This window comes from Mercenaria mercenaria, chromosome 6, assembly GCF_021730395.1.
Source record: "Mercenaria mercenaria strain notata chromosome 6, MADL_Memer_1, whole genome shotgun sequence".
In the NCBI taxonomy this organism is placed as follows: domain Eukaryota; kingdom Metazoa; phylum Mollusca; class Bivalvia; order Venerida; family Veneridae; genus Mercenaria; species Mercenaria mercenaria.
In genome coordinates this window covers 83712724-83734475 of record NC_069366.1, presented here as the reverse complement: position 1 = coordinate 83734475, position 21752 = coordinate 83712724, and the positions used below count along the sequence as shown (strand labels likewise).

Here is a 21752-nt window from a genome sequence, read left to right as displayed (position 1 = left end):
TTCGCCTAACATGTGCACACTGCCGTGACGCAAGGTCACGCAAGTTTTTTTCTGTTACGTTGACGAAAGCTTAAAATATGTTGATAATCTCAGCAATATGGAATATTGAGACAATGTGACTAGTGCACGTTGGAAGATAAATTATCGCTTGTTCAATATACTAGGCACCCATTCACCGAACTGCGCGTTTAAGTTGAGAAATGTACGATTGAAACGGGTTAGTATATTTCCCCCTTCATGACCATGGTTCTTATAGAATACCTAGGGGTAGGGTATAACATATACAGAGGCATTTTCTTTCTGGTCTGGCGCCAGTGGCGGTGATAGGTCTGGTGTATTTTGGTAGTGATTGGTTCATATAAATTCTCTCTCTCTCTCTCTCTCTCTCTCTCTCTCTCTCTCTCTATATATATATATATATATATATATATATATATATATATATATATATATATATATATATATATATATATACTGAGAGAAACTTTCAAATATTTAAATAAATGACAAAAATGGATATGAAAGGGCAACCATCGGATCCTAATGTTTAAACTATAGATACACCTTTACGTGAATAAATCAAATTTCATTACATTCTTACATAACTCAAAGATAGCGAGTGCCTCCTCTGAGTTAGTAGGCCTTTTGTGCTTATCTTAATATAGACGGCTAGTAGATGTGCTACTTCTTTGATGAAACGAACGTTTTAAACTTTGAACAACCATGTTTATGACTGGAATACTATTCGTTTTATCTTTTTGTGAGTATTTAGATTTCTTTAAGATGCATAATCCGACAAATCACTTAGTACATAGCTATAGTCAAAGATTTGTGTGTCTAAAATAATCTTGTGTAATATGAATCTCCTACGCAGTGATCTCTACTAACAGTAAACAGACCTCAGCCACCACAAACATTTTTATCAAGATCGTCAGAATATTGACGCGTTGTTCGCATTATACATGTAACGGCTTCCTAAAGGCTCGTCTACACTATTCAAGAAAATCTTGCAGGGCCCATAAATCACTAGATAATTTATAGCTTGTACAAGCAATTAATGCTTTGCAATATTTCTTGAACTTGGAAGACAAATTAATTTTAAATGGAGGGAAATCATGACAGGTAAATAAAAAGATGGCCGAAATGATATGGTACAAAGTGTTTATAAAGATCAAATATTTGTACATTTAAAAAATGAATCATTGTTGAAAACATTGATTGAGAAAAACTCTAGTTGAAGTGATACATTTCCAGTTGAAGACCAAAGCTACTTAAAAGATATTATTTCAGGAAATATGATATAACAGTCATATTTTGTTAATATGAAACCTTGTGAGAAACATCATTGATAATGTAAAAATACTTTTTGAGAACACCGAACTTGCTGATGTTACTCTTCCACTGGAGAACTAGATATAATTTTATTATTGAATTATATAAACTTGGCTTTTGAACATGACATTCACTTAAAACATCTTTTTTTTCTGCTGTCCACACTGCCATGTTTATTGTTAAATTATCAAAGCCAAACATTCAATGATGGTTTTATTAGATCTCAATACACATTTAATGAAAAAATGTAAACAAAATACCATACCGGGCAGGTGCTCCTCATCAAAAACCCTTTATCAGAGCATTTGACAGCACTACCATCCAAGAAAAATAGGATGAGTTCTCAAGGCTACAAGATCTTGTAGCCGAAAATTATCAGGAAACTGCCACTCAAAAAGACACTAATGGGGGACACAATGTACTGTCTACACTATACAAGAGGCTGTGATTTATATCTTGTGCAAGTTTTTTTGAATAGTGTAGATGAGCCTTAAATAAACATATTTTCAAATATACGTGTATGATTTCTAAAAGTAAGAACCAGAGGTGAAGAAAATCCGATATGCGATTAAACTTTTATCATAAGGGAATGAATCCGGACAGGTTAGGAACTAAATGACTTATTTGTTTATATCTCTCGCCAGTGGTATTGGGAGTTCCGGCTCTTCAAGGCCATGGAGCGACAATGATGTGTCGGCACTGTCATAATGTGAAGGACCCCAGAGATTGCACAGAAATGGCGGCTTGCCACGAGGTAAGAGTTTATGATATAAAACTCTTAAAGTTTACATTTCTTCTTATATAATTATTATAAATAACTGGTAAAAACCTTTTGACGTTGACATACATTCTATCCAGACAATGACTCGCCCAAGTCACTTTATCAAAACAATATAAATGCATTAGCCCTGTGGCACTGACCTTTGGTCCAATGTAGGGGTCTCAGGCTTACAAAAGATACCAGCCGCCTCGTATGTAGCCTTGTTATACTGAATGAATATGCAGGTTATTTGACCAGCTATCATTGAATAAGGAACTTATAGTCAGGACAAGAAAGGATACTTTTGCAAGTTATCTGAATAGCTATCAATGAATAAGGAACTTATAGTCAAAGCTAAAAAGATAGTTAAACTATTTTACCTCTAAATGTGAGTATGGCTATGGCCCCGAGTCTTGCATGTGACTGACTGTCTCATTATGGTGATTTTGCAAAGTTAATTAAATATCTGTCCATGAATACAGAAGTTATAGACCGGTTAAAGTTGTGGGTCTAGGTCTTTCACGTGGTACATCATCGTATTTGTATCAGTCATTTGAATGTCCATAAATACGAAAGTTAAGACAAGAAAACAGACGTAAAGAATTTGACCTCAAAGTGTGACCTTCACTTTTAAACTTAGATTTATGGACTTGCGTTATGGTTAGTATTTAGGCGAAAGTATCTAATTACCTAGTAAAAACGTTTTAGAGCGGAAAAATAAAATGACTGTTAGTCCTCTACGTGTGATCTTGACCTTTAAACGAGGGGTCTAAATCTTACATGAGATACATTGTGTTGTTATGGTGGTGACTTGTGCCTAATGATTTTGAAATCCAACTATACATACAAGCACACACACAAACATATGCGCACGCACGCATACATACGGATTGACGGACGGACGGACATGTGTAACACTATATACTTCCCTAATTACTAATTGCAGGAGCTTTAAAACATACACAAAGAATAAGATTTTCTGTCTTTGGTACTATGCTTGAAGCTTAAGCGTGGGCTAAAATAGGGTAATGGTCACTTGCCGATGATATTATCTGTACAATGCTCTTTTCAAACATGCAGAATTACCTTCTTCTTTTATTGCAGTCATGTGTGACAGATGTGCATTACCTGAATTTTGAGTATTTATTCACCTACAGTTGCAAGCACCAACTTGTAAGTTCCACTGTATAGTATCAATACAGTAGTTTATTTAGCATCGTTTGGTATATTACAAATCATATGCCTTACTATAAATACCAGAAGATTTAGGCTAAAGTTACACATATACCAGTTGATTTGCTTATTTTTGAGGTATTTCCCATGATGAAAGAGATTCGAACGTTTGAAGCTGATTCTAAAGAAATTTTTACACTTGTTAACATTTTTATTATTTCATTTTATGTTTACAACGACAGTGATATACATGTCGTTTTTTTAAATAAATTCAAATTGCCAATAACTAGTAGATTGGTTTTCGATCCGCATGACGGTTCCGGGTTTTATAGTATATTATCCGGGTAATTACTTCCGGTTTATTAAACGTGCATAACGACCTTATGTTACGTTATCATTTTGTGCCGGGCATTGTCGCTTTTTGAATAATTATGTCAATAGTCGACATGACATCATAGAAATGTAAGTAGAAAAGGTCAAGAAATGGCTTGGGTGTGCTTTTGGACCATAATGCCGCACCTATTTTCACATGGGCACAGTGGGCAAAATATCGGCGAACCGCCTTTATTTAGTTAGTTAACATGGTATACGTATAAATGTTGAACCGCCAAATATGAAAGGATATAAAGTATCAAATACAGAAAAAGCCTGATGTAAAATTCCTTGACCTTATTTTCCTCTAAGGTAGTTATGATTAATTTTTATAAATTTTGATAACGTTTTAAGAGGTCAGTAGCAACTTTTGAATCATATTGTCTTGAATTATCCCGGAATTCACAGTTCACAGTATTTCCTCTGACAGAAATTAGATGTATTTCTGTTAAGCAAGTCGAACCTCTTAAGCATTAGCTAACTGCTATAGTGTGTGATAAATAAAATGTGAACAAATGATACAAAAGCACGTTTTTCTATTCGTGGGATCTTTGCACCTGTCGCCCTAAAGAACCAGATAGTTCCCGATTATTGTAATATTTACCTCCCTTGACAAAACTGGGTTGAAAATATAAAGTTTACAAACTCTGCTTAAAATAGTATAAGTCTAACGGTTCTTATCAAATTCATTCACACATGTAAAGGTTACATATTCAGCTATATAAATAAACAGAATTTCACTACATTGGCGGGTTTGACAAATGGCTACCAGGGGAAACAATGTATGCGGTATGAAAAGCATATATAGGGCTTCAAGCTAATGACCTAAATAAAGTTAGAATTGCAGATTAGAATATCAACAACCTCGAAACAGACGAATTGTCTATTTATTTGTTAATAGGAGTGCGGCGTTGGTCCCGGCCCCCTTGGAAAAAGACAAGGGCCACACCACGGCCACGAACACGGTCAACACGTGTGTCGGGAATGCTGCACGAGCACCGGATGTGACAGTTATACATGTTGTCAGTATTTCAGCCTCATTTTCATTTATTAAATAATAATATGCTCTCCCAATATGATTATTTCAAGGGAAATATCAATTTGCTAATATGTTTTTTATGTAAGAAATTTCTTAACTAAGTACAGTGATGCCAGTGAAAGATATTTTCTTTCAAGATTAGTCGAAAATGAAAGTTTTGAAAAATTTATCCAGCGAAAATAATATCGCCAGCTCAAAATTATTTACAAAAACAAATAAATTTAGCCGCAAGTCATACCAGTATCTGAACTTGGACTGTCTCCGAAATGACAGTAGTCTAAACTAGATTAACTACACCTCTGCATAGCAAATATCACCGTGTAACAAGAGTTGTCAGCAGGCGGGAGAGGCGGCGGGGGGAAGTGGGGGGGGGGGGGGGGGGCGGGCAAAACAGCCGGATAGACACCCGCGCCATTCTATTTTTATACAGGTATCGTATGGCTTGGTTGTTGGTCAATAATTAGTTTTGAGTTTTGCCGGGAAGCCATTCAAAAATCATGTACATATATACTATCATTTTCATCCAATGCATGAGGACTGTTGAGTTACAACTGCAGTACTGACACCTCAGTAAGTGTTTCATATAAAATGTAATAAGCACTTAGTAAATAAATTTTCAAACCATCATTTTGCTATTTCAGCGAAGTATTTTAGCCGAACTACCACGCCTGCTCCGATGACTATGCCCACTACAACCGCCACAACTACAAGTGGTATGACAATCTAAAAATCCAAACATTAAAATGTAAAATCACAAAGAAATGACAGTCACATTGTTACAGATTCAAATACATTTCACAAATGTTCTAACGCAACACATGCTGTTTTTATACATATCGAAATATATGTTGAAAATACTTTTTTGAAATTGAGCACACTTTTAGAAAAACCCTTCTTGTTAATTACAGCTTAAAATTTAAACGAAATCAAAGTATGATATCATATTATTTTATTCATTTTATGACGACAACTACATGCCTAGATTTTCAAAAAGAGCACACACAAAAAACGTGTTAATGAGGGAAAAACATGATAAACTTGCATTATTATTTGTACTGTTCTTTTTTATTGGGTTTATATAGTCTCACTGACAGAATTCAGGTCATAATGGCGACTTTTCTAGCTTTTCCTGGTTAAGGAAGATCCCGGTAGCCCCTTCGGGCATTGTTTCAGACATGGGGTGGGGGGCGGGGGGGGGGGGGGGGGGGGGGGGGGGGGGGGGGGGTTGGGCTCCTGGGTAGAACCAACGACCTTCCGTAAGACACATACTGAAGAATTGGACTTCTCCTTCCCTCCTGAGCGTACACGTCGTGGAGAAGGCACAGGGCATCGACAGATGTGGAGCCAAGTCAGCTGTCGGTGTCCTGACTTATCCGGAGGGAGTGGCCCTGCCGAGGATGGGCCATGCAGACTTCCAACAACTCTACCCGGGGGAGCCAACCTACTCAACTTCGGTTGTTTTAATATCAAAAGGCTTCGGCCACCCGGCTCCATTCAACTCGGTTGGTAATGATGGAACTCCTGCATGGCGATAGATGGCAAGACAACAACAGAACGCTGCGACAGATCTTCTGAGTGGCACAGATGTGTGGACCAGAGAGAAAACCTGCCAGTACTTAGACGGCATGCAGAGAAGACCTAGAGCCACTCAAACTTCACGCTCAACGTGAGGGGCAAGTGGGGAGGGGCATCTACACCACGGGAGACACCTTGTACCAGCGGCCCCAACCGCCCTTTTAAGGGCGAAGCTTGCCCCACCTTCTTGAATATTGTCTATTGGCTACCATAGGGGAGCTGTCATTTAGGTCTCATTGGCCGCGACAGTGACTCAATTTTGGCATCAAAATTGCTTTTCTTTGGCATATACTCTACGGAAATTGCGTAGAGGTAAATTCTCACCATTTTGGCTTCGAAAAGCATCTTTAACGGCATGCCTGTTGACATGCCGGGGGTCCGTACTCTTAATTAGAGAAAGCTATGTTGTGCCTTTACGGGCGGATGGACCCTAATTAAACTTAAAGAGAATTCCTACAGTTTTCTTTCCTTTCATAGAATTATTTTTAATTCACATATATGATAGGAAAATTTGTACTGAAAACAATGAACAAATAAAAACAATAGGTCACCAGGCTTGTTTTTGTGAAAAATTGTTTTGAATACACCCACTGTTGCTGAAACTGCCAGCGATTTTTCAACATTCTCATAATTTTCTGCTTTTTTATAAATACCAACCAAAATATACATCAAGACAGCACAATACGTTTTTTTTTTCTTTTTACAGATTTTATTATATACTTATTTGATATCATAGTCATATTTGTAATACTTTATCCTTACAATAATGGGTACAAATGAAGAAAACAATATTGTTTGATATTAACTTTTGTGAACTTTTTTCAATGAAAAATACCCATAGTGAAGAATATTATTTTAAATTTTGAAAAAACTCTTTCATAGATTTTTTTCCTGTTTTTCTTGTGTACAGATAATTGTATTGTGAGCATAAAAATGGCTAAAAATGTATGGGTCACCAGGCTAAATTTTATGTTAAGACCGCTAGAATACAACACCTGCTCGGACGGAAAATGGCGCGAACCTGACCAAATTGATTACATGTATGTCTGCTAGTAGTTAAAAGAAAGTTTTATAAATTCTTAATTTTTTCTATAATTGAATACTAAATAATCCGAAAGGTAATATTGTCTTATCAGTACTAAGTCAATTATCTTACATTATATGAACACTGTCTTTGTACTAAAATGCGATGTGAAAACACAACCAAAAAAATAGCAAGATACAGATAAGGCATGATACTTGTCAATACAACATAAACCAGTATCAACATTTGATTACTGATAAAACTTATCAAAAATGTTATTTCATTCAAGATTCCTCATATTTAACATTGTCTGTCACATATTTCAACAGATGTTGACTTCAGTTCAGTTTTCCATAGAAAGTGTCGGCTGCGCAGAAAGATGCGCATAAAAAACTATAGGAATAAATAGAAGAAGAAGAGACTGAAGAATTGGATAAAAATCGATACTATTATCTTCCCTTGTTTATTAAGATCAACGCTATACACAGTTGTCTTCCTTCCACCGTCTAACTCAACTAAAAGATCAATATCGGATAATTTAGCGAGGAGCGCAGACGACATGCTTCGGTTATTTCCGCTTAACACCTAAAGATCTACACTCCAAGCGAGGTGTCTCGGATAGGAGCAAATGATTCATGGAGACTTGTTGTACCGTTCCAGAAAAAGTTGTAGGTTAAGCATTGGAAATGGGTACATACAGGTCTGAATTTGCAGTCCTTGGAAGTTCGCTATTTTATTATATTATAAAGAAGGGGAAAATTCCCTTTACACTTCCAACATGACAGATAAATTGGGAGAATTTTACTTGCATCTATGATTTGGTCACTTTTAGTTGAACATACATATTTCATGCATCAGTTCATGATCTGCACTGTAGTTTGAACCGACGATGTCCAGTTGAATAGTTCCAAGTGAAATTTTTCTGGTATGAAATCTGCATAACTTACGGAATTGTAGAAGAACGTTTACCTTAGATTCATAAGTTAACATTTTATTCATAAGTTAATATTTTATTCTTAGGTTAACATTTTATTCATAGGTTAATATTTTATTCATATGTTAACATTTTATCAACCGAAATCTGTTAAGAGAAGCGAAAAGTTTTTTTTTCCAAATTATTTCCAGTAAATTCCTGGCAGACAGACGATGTCATATCATATTTGGGTTGATATTTATACACGATATTTACTTTAAATGCATTGTACTTTTGGGAATGTCAAACACCCGATACACTCTCAATATTAGTAGAAGTGACATTATCCGATATAAAACTTTTTATCATTTGTTGGAAATATAGCAAATTTATTTTGAAATTACGTAATCAAAGTTAAATGTTTCTTACAGATAACGGATGCCGAGACTATGAGAGTCCTACATTCCAGTGTGCTGAATTAAGTAAATATAATTTCTGTACAGACACTGCTTCTGTAGCTTATGCAATCGCGCACGAGAAATGTGCGAAACATTGCGGGTTCTGCAGTCCATACGGCACGGTGAACCCAAATACCAAGGCACCGACAACAGTTCTTCCATCCACAACAATGGATCCCACGACAGCTCTTCCTATTGCAACTACCACAAGTGAGATTTATTTTACAAATTTTTCAGATTTGAAACAAAATTGAATACGTGCACGTTTGAACGTCACAAAATATCCGATACATTATCGAATGGTTTTCTACAAATAGATGTACACAAATTTGCATGGCAAAAATTGGTTATAGCAGCGATGTAAAAACCAAGGAATATAATTAATCATCACACCAAACTATATTTTGTTTCAGTGGACATCTCTGGTGACTTCTCGACCACGACGGTAAGCGGTGCATCCCCTGTGGTTGTGAACGTCAATGTCACGGCGACGATTGACCCTGACGTCTGTACCGATTCAGATGACCCAACATTGACGTGTGCTGACATGCTGAGGTTCGGATTTTGTTCTGCGGACTCAGGATCTGGTTACACGTTTGCCAAACTTCGATGCAGAAAAACATGTCAGTTCTGTTAGGCAGAGATCAGGCAAGTATCATATAAAGTTGCTCAGATCAATACCCGATCATACATGACTAACTAACCTTTGATTTTACTTCTCGACCCAACGTAGAAGGAATAATCAAAATAAAACCTGGTGAGAATATTTATTTTTGCATTCTTAAAATACGTAAATAAGCAATATGCTAGTAAAAATATGTTAATAACATATTAAACGTATAAACACGTTGCGAAAAAAAGAAACACGAAATGAAACTATTTGTATGCATAATTCAATATAAAACTTACATGTAAAATTCCGGTTGTTGAAGTACTGTCATTCGCGGTACCAATTTTTTTTCAAGAGCTGAAGTCGAATGTCAAATTTTATTTAAATAACAGCTTAACCCTTCGACATAGTAATCTCTCCTGTAGCATGATTTCATTATTCGTCCTACGATAGGGACCTAAGAAGAGGCCCATTTGAAGCAACACTATGAGTGCATGTGAAAAGATATAGCGGTGTCGGTCTATCAAGTTTGTTTCGACGAAAGTTGATATCAGTTATTGGGCATTTTTCAGAAATCTAATTCGGAAACAGATATTCAAAGGTCATCCTAGGAGGAGGGGTTGGGCGACATTGTTTCGAGAAGTCGAAAGGCAATTGATCCAAATTCATGAACTAGTTCACTAAACTTTTATTTCTCCTTTATTCGCTGAGAAGCTATTAACATTTTCATCCAATGGTCTTTGCGGTGCTGAATCGCACACCATATGTAACTTTTTGCAGCTTATTCCGAACAATGTAAATACTAATGATGTCTATCTTTTTATGTTTCAGATAAGTTGAATGTTTTCTGTTTGACTGGTAATGGTGATCAATCCTTAAATAAAATTGTGGATCAATTTGTTCGTTTCTTTTTGAAACTCGTTCGTAGAAACGTCCAACAATTTAGAGCGTTTTTTTTTTATAAATGTAATTCATACCACTGAAAAATAGGGATAAATTTCAAATAGGAAAGCCATGTGCCAAGAATGTAGTCCCTTAAATCGTAATTCGGTATTGATCAGGGTAATAATGGGTGCGTACATAATTAATATTTACACAAAAATGCATAGACAACGCAAAACATATAAATAACAAAGACAAAAAAACTAGGGAGTTTAATGCTCTTAAAGTATGTGATAAATCCCTTACACACGCAATGATAACAAAAGCTAAAACAGGTAACAATGATCGTGTAATTAGTTATAAACAAACTCAGCGAACCATATACACACGTACTCAATGCCTTTGCAATGAGAAACACTACTTAGAGCCCGACGAAGCAGGCCAGGGCACGAATATCCTGTTTGAAAAGGTTGCTTCCCCCATATTTTTGGCTTGGAGCTACATCTCCAAACCTCTATATTGTTTTCGTTTTCTTTTGCCTCCCCAAATGTAGTCGTGTGTACTACAAGAAGTCGGGAATCAGAATATATACAAGCGACAGGAAGGAAAGAGAAAGAGTAGCCTAAAGAGTCCATCGATTGGTCACACCTACATGCTTCGGTTCAACGGGAGTTTGCGTTTTTTGACAGTTTTATTATTTATTCGAGGGTGTTTCACGAACAATAGTATGATAACAAAATGTAAATCAATTGCATATATTAAGATTTTATCGAAAATGAATATCGTTTGATTTCTGACTTTACACATTTCAGTTATTTTATCCGTAGGGCATGAAAATAAGAAGCGACAGACTCGCCCGCACTCTGAGAGACATGTTGTTTTAACCATGACGAGAACTGACCTAGATTTTACCCATATATCAGTAAGAACAGTCTGTCGCTTCTGACTATTTGCAATAAATAACAAATGCTGATTGAATGGGATAAGGCCGTGACTTTTATTATTATAATATCATTACAGAAAATTAATGAAATATCATGGCATATTGTATGAGATAGAAGTATCATGAAATGATAGATTTCTAGCCAAATTGCATAGAAACAAAATAGGCAACGCTATGATGCTGAAGCTCTAAATTTATTATAAGTACACATGTACTAGACAATGGAAGGAGAATGCAAAATTGCAAATTCTGCTAGCAAATCCAGCTGCCGAAATTCCGAGGCCAAGATGCTCAACGAATTCTCAACATCATGATAATAGATTTTGCTCTGATTGCCTAAATTATACTGATGATTGTGTATACAATATGCCATACCGAAATGCACAAAGTGTGTTGAGGGCCACCAAATATTTTATGAAATAAAATTCGTCCATAAAATGGTACATTGAATATTGTATCTAATTACTGAATAGCCACATGCAAGCATTCCTTTCTTAAATAATGCCAGATTTTCCGGATAATTTACTTTCAAAGATGGCAATATAAGCTATATTCGACTCTATTTGGCCATTATTTCTCTTGATTTTATCTAATCAACAATATGCAGCAGTTACTTTTTCCCTGATAATTTCTTGGATCTAACCCGAAATAGGTCAGGTGGTAATCTTTATAAGACGCGCACTTTATAATTCAGCCATTATTCAAGTATGTAATAACGTATATTTGAATAGATCAAAAATTTTACTAAATAGTGTTTTGCTTACCCTGCTAGCAAAGTTTCCATTTACTTTCACCAGTCTTAGGTGAAAGAACTCTACCGAGGTCATGCCACCCTGCCACTCCGAGTGTATATTTAGAATTAGCAAAGTCTCATGCAAACCACCAAATGGTTCGACAGTGCTCTCAGGCTGCCCTTCTATTCCTAGTGTATGGTTTGACTCGACAGTGCTTCTTCCTTGGTTCCGGTATAATGACATATATCGACAGCACAACGCCTGTGACAAGAGGATATAGAAGCTGCATACACAAGCATCTAAATAAAAGAAAATATAGTATCAAAATTATTATCTATTATGTTGGGTTAACCCCCTCGGAATAAAATAACTAAATAATAGAAATACTATACAGATGTTGATTATTGATAAATGATTTCGTGATTACGATAAAGTCAAAAAGCGCACAGCCCTAGATTTGGCACTGTGGACGACAATTATTAAATAGATGGCGGCATTAAAATACCATACTAATGCAATATTCAAGAATCAATGTTACTGCAATTCCTGTACGACTAAGCCACTGGCAGTGTAATACGGAATATTTTCTTACATAATACATGCATGCGCAGGCACCATCTAGCACTGAAAACACAGTCAAAGTCGTAATTCGAAAGCAAAATTTATATGACATATGCCGTTCAAATCAGTTCGATCAAATTAACCTCCTTAGAAATTTTGATTTAACAAAAGCCACAGTAAAACAATTTAATTGCAAGCGTAAACATAGATATTACAGACATAAACCAATGTATAGTCTGTATCATATAGGTAGAACACGGACCAAATACAACTTTTCAATAACATCGACTTTTTATCTTTCGCTTCTACAACATCCACATCAAAATAGTTTTTGATAAAAAGCGTTAACATAAATAATGTGGTCATAAACCCATTTAGATAGTAGGACAAAAGGGACCGAAGACAACGGTTTAATAACAGGTAGCTTTTACCTGACTACTTACCTTCAGGTAATGCTACCAAATAACATATTTTAACTACTTTACCCAACACCAGCATACATTTCTATTGTCCACATGCTTGTTTTCTTTACCCATCGCCCAAAAGAAATTTACTTTCAATACCTGCTTAAAATAAAACAAAACAATAGATTGTACTGCTGTATAATGAACAAAATGTGACGCAATCTAATACTTATTCTTGCATAAAACCTTTGCTCTTTGCCGATTTCGGGCATGCACAAACAGGGAAAAAACGTGTACACACAAGGAGATTCTCGTGAGCACGCGCTGTTGGTGAACGTTTTGAATATGCTGTTGCGGGTCCAACGTAAGCAAATTATGGATCCGGAATCAATTTTGGCCGAAGTCGAAAGGTCCGAGATTTATGAAATCTTTTCATCTGCATTTTTATTAAAAATATCATTTTTCAACCTAACTTTACTTTAACTTGTAATAAGCGCTACCTCTCTTGATACGCGACTGAATTGACGTTCCTTATTATTGTATTATTACGCGTATTTGACTCAAAGTAAGTTTACACGCCGCGATTTAATCCCTGAAAATGATAGGCAAACAATATTTACAAAAATACAATTTCGTTTTCCAAATTAATTTGAGTCGAGGAAGTTGACATGCTAACTTTAAATCTTACACTAAAACTTTTAAAAAATGTTTGTGTCTACTTTACACATCTATGCAGTCTACTGATGTAGTGATGGTGTGTAATGTAAAGCATAAACATGACGAAGCGTAAAGTTTGAAGGATTTTTCCATAGTGAATGAACATTTGATGAACAGAAGGTATTCATTATATATTTTTCAATTTATTTGTAGATCTCACCAACCATGTTTGAGTTTATAAATCCAATCTAAGTTGATTATATCGATGTTGGAAAAATCCAAATTTTTGTGTTTATCAAACTTTGATCGCGATGGGGCGGGGTGCAAAGCAAAATTTTCTAGTTATAGGCCTAGAGATTTCATTTTTAACGACATGAAGAATATAGGTATCGATACCAGTTTCTATTAAACGATAATATTTACATTTAAAAAGCGTAAGTGACAGACTATTAATTTAAACCAAGCAGAATTGTGTTCTGTCGGCACCTCGCCTGCAAACTGTGTAAAGACAGGATGCCGTGTATGCCCTTTTCTCATAATTCCGAGCCTCTAAAGCTTAAGTTCATACCGATATATCGGAAAAAGGGGGAGTCATGCTTATTTTACATATATTTAATATTAAAGAAATTACCACAACAAGAATGTCCGTTCGACATGTATAAAATGTGCCCTGTTTCTGTATGCCCTGGAAATGCATAAATAAAACATGTGTCCATAACAACCTGAAACGGCCGACTTCGATCGGCTAATGTCAGCTGAATAGTCTTGTTTTTTCGATATTTCCAGCACTTTAGTTGTGTTTTATGCAAGAACAGCGATAACACACGTTTGTTTCGTGAAACAACATCTGCAGAATCCCTCGGGCTATGTTGGTGCACCAACCAATCCCTTGGGATTCTGCAGATGTTGTTACACAAAAAGACGTGCGTTAACCCTACAATGTATGATTAATCTAAAACCATTTCCAGTTTCGGAAGGTCAACATAGTACTGCTGTAATTATTACCCAATGTACAGTAAAATGCATAGTCTAATCATCATCATCATAACCGCCACCACCATCATCATTATCACAATATTTTAATTTTGCGTTCAAAGGTATGATTACTAGCCCAACGTCATCATCAACATCATCATCATCATGAGGATACCACCAAAATTATAAAATTAGAACAATTAGTAAATAACCACGATATTATATTTCTTAAACTAGAGATGCTTTTGAAAAAGGCGCTTATCTCCCACAACTGCCTTATAAGTCTTTCAGTGCTTTGATTATAACGCGACTGCCTTATCAGACTTTCAGTGCTTTGATTATGAAAAAACAAGTTTCAAGGGCCTTCATTCCGAAGTGCCTGAGCCGATTTGGCAAGTTAACGAACTTGGACGAGATATTATGATCAAACACATTTTCGTCAAATTTGGTGAAGATCGGATGTGAAATGTTCATCTTAGAGTGCGGACAAGCTTTGTGACAGACGGACATATGGACACAGACAGACAGACACGCACGCACGCACGCACGCACGCACGGACACACGGACACACACACGCACACACACACACACACACACACACAGAGGAATAAATAATATATGGCGCCTACACCACTATGCGGAACTGCAAAACTGAAAAGATAAATTGATATCCAACTCACAAAATACTGGAGAATACTATTCCACAAACTGATAAATTTGTTTAGTTATACAATGTACGCAACAGACACGGGTGCAAAGGTGAGGATCGGGCACATTGTGCCGCGCAATAGTTAACCCTCCAAGCAATCAACTGCACTAAAAGGCAAAAGGTAAAGGTAAAGGTAATTTTATTTACGATCGCTTTGTGAAACAATTGAAACAATTAAGTTCTGCAGAGCTTTTGAGCGATCCTATTTTAAGAACATTTAAAACCATTTATACCTTACCCCCAGCAGTTTGCTGGTACCCATTTACAGTTGGGTCGACTGTGGCAAACGTGATAAAGTGCCTTGCCCAAGGACACACCGCAATGGGAGTAGCCAGGATCCGAACCAGGGGCCTTCACCTCCGTGGGAAAGCGTCTTAGCCCTCTCGACCAATGCGTCCACTAAGCGGCACTCAAGGACATAAACAGGGGGATGATGTCTGTTTCAACATACCCAAATGTTAGAGGTTTGTAGCAAAGTGATCCACAAATATATAAAATATATAATATGTACTGACTTACAAGTACACATTTATAAACAACTTTCGACGGGACAAAGACCAATTGGCCGAAGAGTTGTAATCCCTGTTTAATATAAGATACAGTCAATTCGAGGAATTTGGTTGAACGGCCGACCATGTAGGTCAAGGCCCCCTCTAACGGTTAAGAAGCGCACGCCCTTAACACCAATAATAAGAGAAGGCCAGTCGAACGCTAAACTTAAGATGCTGATCTAGTGGCCAACCTAGGAAGTGAGCTTGAATTTTAAGATACTACCGCAGTATCAAACCTTTAAAAGGCATACCAAAATTGTGGATCATATAAATTTTATATAGCTCACGTGATCAACACGGACAGCGTTAAAAAACATTTTTGAACAAACAAACAAACAAACAAAATTAATTCTCCTGTACGAGTGCATTGGACTAGTATCTCCTCTGAGAGATATAATAACAACGTCAGTAATAAATTGTGATCATCATCAAAATCGTCCATTCCGATATCATCATAAGAATCGTCTTGACCACTAGTCGTGTTCACCAACATCGACCTTTTCTGTACATAAATCTACTAGATCCGTTCTAGTATACTTAGTATTATAACCATCTGCAACGACAGCAACATGACCATAATGGATTGATAAATTATTACGCTTTATAAGTATTCAACAGCTAGTAGCAACAACCATAGAAAGATGCGTTCATTCATTCTCAATTTTCAATCGTTTTTTAATTTTTGCATTTCAATTGTAATAGAGTGTATATCTGAGGCAGTAGTGAAACAAATAAAATGTTGTTGATAATGCTGTTGTAAAATATGCACGTATTGAGGCCTTCGGTCTTGAAATGTTCAAAGATATTTCATTTATTCGTTGAGGATAGTCGTTTAGTTTTGACTGTATAAGCAGTGTAAATTTTGAGCTTTCATCCTAAATTATTAGAATTTTGCGACGTGTCAAATCTTTGACATGAGACATGTAAAACTGTCACCCAATATCCAAAACACAACGTCCCAACAAAACGGCAACAAACAAATAATGACGATTGCTGCTACTTTTCAATAGAAACGGGGATTTCCCTCGAAAAGAACCCAGCCCCTGATACCGCAAACAACAAATGACTGTTGGACACAAACAACACATGAAAACATCCAAACCACAGTGCATTCATGTGCCCCAGCGGCCAACCACTGCAGCCTTGCACCCTTCTTTAATTTAATGAAATACACTGTAAAGGAAAGACAATTTATTCAAAACTAATCTGCATTTTTCTTGCATCCTCCTCTCTGTAGCAACATTACTGGAAAACGCCAGCTCTTCAAACATGTGATGAACATATTTTTATACACAAAGTGTCGACTTGCCTGCTTAGTTATTTGTGAAGGAATGAACCGGTTTGAAATATAAAATTGATCAAAACGATTCAACCCGTGAACCATTGTGCGTGAAAGTGATTAATCGAGGCACGTTATATTATATGGACTGGATTAGAGTAACAGAAGCAGAAATTATAGCTCATGCGTACCTACTGAAAAATATCATAGATTTATTTCTCAAGAGAACATAAATTCCTTAATTTTAGTTACAATTGTAGAGAATTTATGGACATTTATACCTGTCATAGTAAGCACACCCTGTATTACCCTGATGAAGCTTTTCGACGAATTGTCGGTATATTATAATTGTAATAGTTTTTCGTGTTTGGTGGTATTTTTCTACTATATGAAGATAACGTGGCACAGAACAGTAATAACACTATAAAGAACAACTTAAGACAGTTGTATGATTACATTATTTTACTATTTACAAAGTACTATATAGCAATTAATATCTAATTTCGTTTTGATAAATGTTTGGTAGAAATTGGTCACAGCTTCACACGAATGTCAATATACAAACACATATGGTAGAAATTATATGATAAAAAATGCAGATGTCGAGGCCCTGGGAACAGAGGCCTAATACAGTATACTTGAAACAAACAATATTCTTATTACACAAAGTTAAGAGATACTGGCGGAGGCTGACCTAACCGCCGAACCTGGGCTCAGAATTCAACGGAGATCAGGGATATAAAAACAGACAAACGTGATAAGTGACTACTTTAAACGTTTATATATTCCACATACACTTTTTACAGTTCTGGAAATCAAACACTGTCCATAAATTAACATTTTAAAACTGTCAGTATTCTTCCATAAATCAACATGTGTAAACTATCAATATTCCATGTGAAGTGGTAACGACTGAAAGCAAGGAAGTTGGTAGGCCGAACTTGAACACGCAAGACGTATCTGAAACTATAAAGAAAAAGGACAACACGGAGAGCATCTAACAAGCAAAATTAGGGGCGTGAATGGTTGAATATTAAACATCAGCAAGTATAAACGATCGAGGATTCCTTAGATTAGAAACAAAAAACAACTTTGACATTTATTTGCAAACGACCTTCTGCCACGTGCAGAACTGAAAGGACCCAAAAGGAGTTTGAATTAAATCAAGTGTATCAATATAGCAACGTGACATTAGCTAAAAATGAGTCCCTGCAACAAGATTGGCGCTCCTTCAGTAACCGATTTTGAATGGTGAACATTAAAAACACATATTAACTGAAGATAGCTTGGCACAGAACAATAATAATACTATAAAAGAACAACTTAAGGCAGTTGTATGATAACATTATGTTACTATTAACAAAGTACTATAGCAATTAATATCTAATTTCGTTTTGATTAATGTTTGGCAGAAATTGGTCATAGCTTTACACGAATGTCAATATACAAACACATACGATAAAAAGTACATGGTTAAAATGTAGATGTCGAGGCCATGGGAGAAGAGGCCCAATACACTATACTTGAAACAAACAAAATTCTTATTACACAAAGTTAAGATATACTAGTGAAGGCTGACCTAAACCCAACATGTCGAGAATTTGGAACAACGTGGAAAAGTCTTTACAACCGCCACCAGTATAGCGAACCAAACCCTGCATGATAATCCGTGCATTAATAATTTACTGCTAGAAAAGACTGAAGCTTTTGTTGCAAAGTGGATAAAAACAAGCTATTTCCAAAATATGACAAGTGCACCCCATCCTTGTTGAAGAGACCCGTCGCGGATTCAACGATTTCTGGATAACGAATATATCCATCATTGCAATTTAAAAACAAATGAGCAGCGAAGTTATAGACGCACTTTCATTTCCTCTCCAATGCAAGGTAAGAGATTTCGCCTCTCCAATGCAACCTGGGTAAAATTTGTGACTAGGCAAAACACGTTGTGGGAAGTTTTGACTTTAGTTCGCTCAGGTCGGATATTATATGGCGCCTTAAATCGACTGTTTTGGTTACACCGATATCGTTCGCACCACAGTGAATAACAATGATGACTGGATTGTCTTCAAAACGAAGCAAGTGTAAGATTAATGGTTTAACTTGCCACCATTTCATACCACTCTGACCCTGCCACAGTATGGCCGCATTATGACGCTGCATTGCAAGTTGAGAACCCTCAGCTGTTCCCTTGGTGTGACAAAATACCGACTTTATAATTGAAGATACGGGTAGGGCGCACTGAAAAGCTTAAAATGCTTGTCAGCTAAACAGAATGCAAGTACATTGAATGCAACTGCTTATAGGCTTATGATCAGAGGGACAACAGCTGGCGTGACTTAGCTCAATATGGAGAGCACAGATCTACGGATCTCGGGGTCGTGAGTTCGAGCCCTGGGCGAGGCGTATGTTTCCCGTGACGATTTGATAAAAGACATTGTGTCTGAAATCATTCGTCCTCCACCTCTGATTCATGTGAGGAAGTTTGCAGTTACTTGCGGAGAACAGGTTTGTACAGGTACAGAATCCAGGAACACTGGTTAGGTTAACTGTCCGCCGTTAAGACACTGAAATACTGTTGAAAAACGGTGTTAAACCCAAAACAAACAAACAAAACAGTTGGCGTGAGGGGATTCTAATGCAAGATTTAAATGCACTTGAATCCCAACGGCCAAGTCTTTTAATATCGTCATCAGTCATGCCGTTCTGCAAAGCTACTGTTGCAGCACCTACCCTAAATGAACGATTGCAGTCAAAGATTTCTTTAAAACTGCACTAAACTGATTGCGTGTGACGGGTAGACCGTTCAAATGCACAAATAAATAAGTTGAAGCACTAGATGGGCGAACAACCATATATCTCTTTAATAAATGAACTGGACATATCGAACAATGTGTAGGTAGTAAATAAAAAGCTACTCCTTTACCTTTCTGATCGGTTTTCGATGAACGCAGAGTTGTGCAAAGCTCACCATTACTATCAATACTAACGTGTCCTACATCATGTGCACGTAATGCGTGACTTTTATCACTTATATTCAAGGCGTTTGAGTTCGTGTGTACAAGTCCGCCTATCCTAAAAAAAAAGTAAGGCCAAAGAAAATAATACTGCTGAAAACAATAATGCCCCAAATGTAGAAGCTTCGTAATAGCACGGAAATCGCCAAGCGTTATTAGCAGTTTTAAAACTGCAGTGTTAAATATACAAAGAGGAAGCATTTAACGAAGAAAAAGCTATGTTTTTAAGTTCATAACTTTCGACACAAGTCAATGATATTACACTTGACCAACTTCACCAGATAATTTACAACTGATGCTTCATTTTATTCATGACTATGCCGTAGGTGTAAATTTGAAATAAATCTTGACAAGTCGTGCACTATGACCTTCTCTTATAGAAACAGTTAGATACTGTCACACTAATCTAACACAAGCACCTACAGCGACTCTCCACGGGATCATTCTCGTCTGTATTATAAAATCTGAGTTCTGCCATCAGTTAGAAAACTCGTACCATACTATGATAGGATATGAAGTTAACCAAGGTAGTTACAGGTAGAACGGCTTAACAAATCGAACAAAACGTTCACTGCAAATTGTTCAATGCTGATATTAACTCGGTCGGATATAAGTCTACTGTGGTAGGCTTGTTCCGACTGTCCTCTGAAGCCAAAATTCGAAACCTCCCGTTCCTTCATTAAATATCACCACGCCCAAACTATAGTTTATTAATAATAAAATGTAAAAAAAAAACAGTATATTTCTGTATTAGTTTGTCAAATGCTGTGGTTAAAATGGGATTCATCCCAAATCTATGCAGTTTTGTTACAGAATATCGCCTTACTGATATGCTGCAGAGCTATTTTAGATCTCAGTCACTATAGTTTGAATTTATGTGGAATAAAAATTACAAAACTTATCCACGAAAATGAGTTTTATTGGTAGCCCTAAAGACTATCAATAACAATGACAGGACCTTTGAATAATTGGGATCTCGAATTATCTTATTTCAAAGTCGGTTTAGTCAAACCTGCCGATGGAGAAGTTTCTGTATGCCCTTTGTGCGAACAGGTGCAATTTGATAAAACCCGACACGTTCTTAATAAATGTCTAAATACAATTGCACTGAAAGACACATTTGTTGACATTAGTACCATTGTGAAAGGCAAACATTTGAGCCGCACCATGAGAAAACCAACATAGTGCATTTGCGACCAGCATGGATCCAGACCAGCCTGCACATCCGCACAGTCTGGTCAGGATCCATGCTGTTCGTTCACGGTTTCTCTAATTGCAATAGGCTTTAAAAGCGAACAGCATGGATCCTGACGAAACTGCGCAGGCTGGACTGGATCCATGCTGGTCGCAAATGCACTATGTTGGTTTTCTCATGGTGCGGCTCATTTATTCTTACACCTCGCCAGTTCTAATGAAATGTTTGTAAGTGGATACCCAAAGATCACAGGAGGATGTCTGTTATTCCTGCCCTGTGCATACCCTTTTGTTAAAAGCCGTATGTCCTTCAACAGGGAATCCTCAAATGTACAGCACAGTTGTCTGATATGTCCCAATATGTGGCGACAAAAATTAGATCGCGGTGAGTGAGCCCTTTCGCTCTACTTTCCATTTCGGTAGGCTATATGCCTTATGCGTCTTTTATTCTGCCCTTCTCTCTTTATGAACTTTCCGTCTGTTCTCGTAATCACACGTAAGTACAAGTATACCGGACATTGTACAATAATGAGACGATAATGTTTAGAGTTCTTTTAGTAAATTCACACTTTCGAAAATTAATTTTGTC

The 21752-nt window shown here is 36.7% G+C and overlaps 1 protein-coding gene across 1 annotated transcript; it reads left to right on the top strand.

Annotated features, from left to right (window-relative positions):
* Nucleotides 1-622: 622 nt before the first annotated feature.
* Nucleotides 623-10154, top strand: LOC123549975 (uncharacterized). Its single transcript, XM_045338420.2, has 8 exons — nucleotides 623-760; nucleotides 1977-2086; nucleotides 3197-3265; nucleotides 4539-4659; nucleotides 5318-5389; nucleotides 8620-8856; nucleotides 9060-9294; nucleotides 10088-10154. Exons 1-7 carry the CDS (start codon nucleotides 724-726, stop codon nucleotides 9281-9283), a joined length of 870 nt encoding a protein of 289 aa, XP_045194355.1. The 5' UTR covers nucleotides 623-723; the 3' UTR covers nucleotides 9284-9294; nucleotides 10088-10154.
* Nucleotides 10155-21752: the final 11598 nt, after the last annotated feature.

Coding starts and splice junctions, on each gene's coding strand:
- LOC123549975 (XM_045338420.2), top strand. CDS start 724: ATGTTTATGACTGGAATACTATTCGTTTTATCTTTTT. Junction 2,087..3,196: donor AAATGGCGGCTTGCCACGAG/GTAAGAGTTTAT, acceptor CTTTTATTGCAG/TCATGTGTGACAGATGTGCA. Junction 5,390..8,619: donor AACCGCCACAACTACAAGTG/GTATGACAATCT, acceptor TGTTTCTTACAG/ATAACGGATGCCGAGACTAT.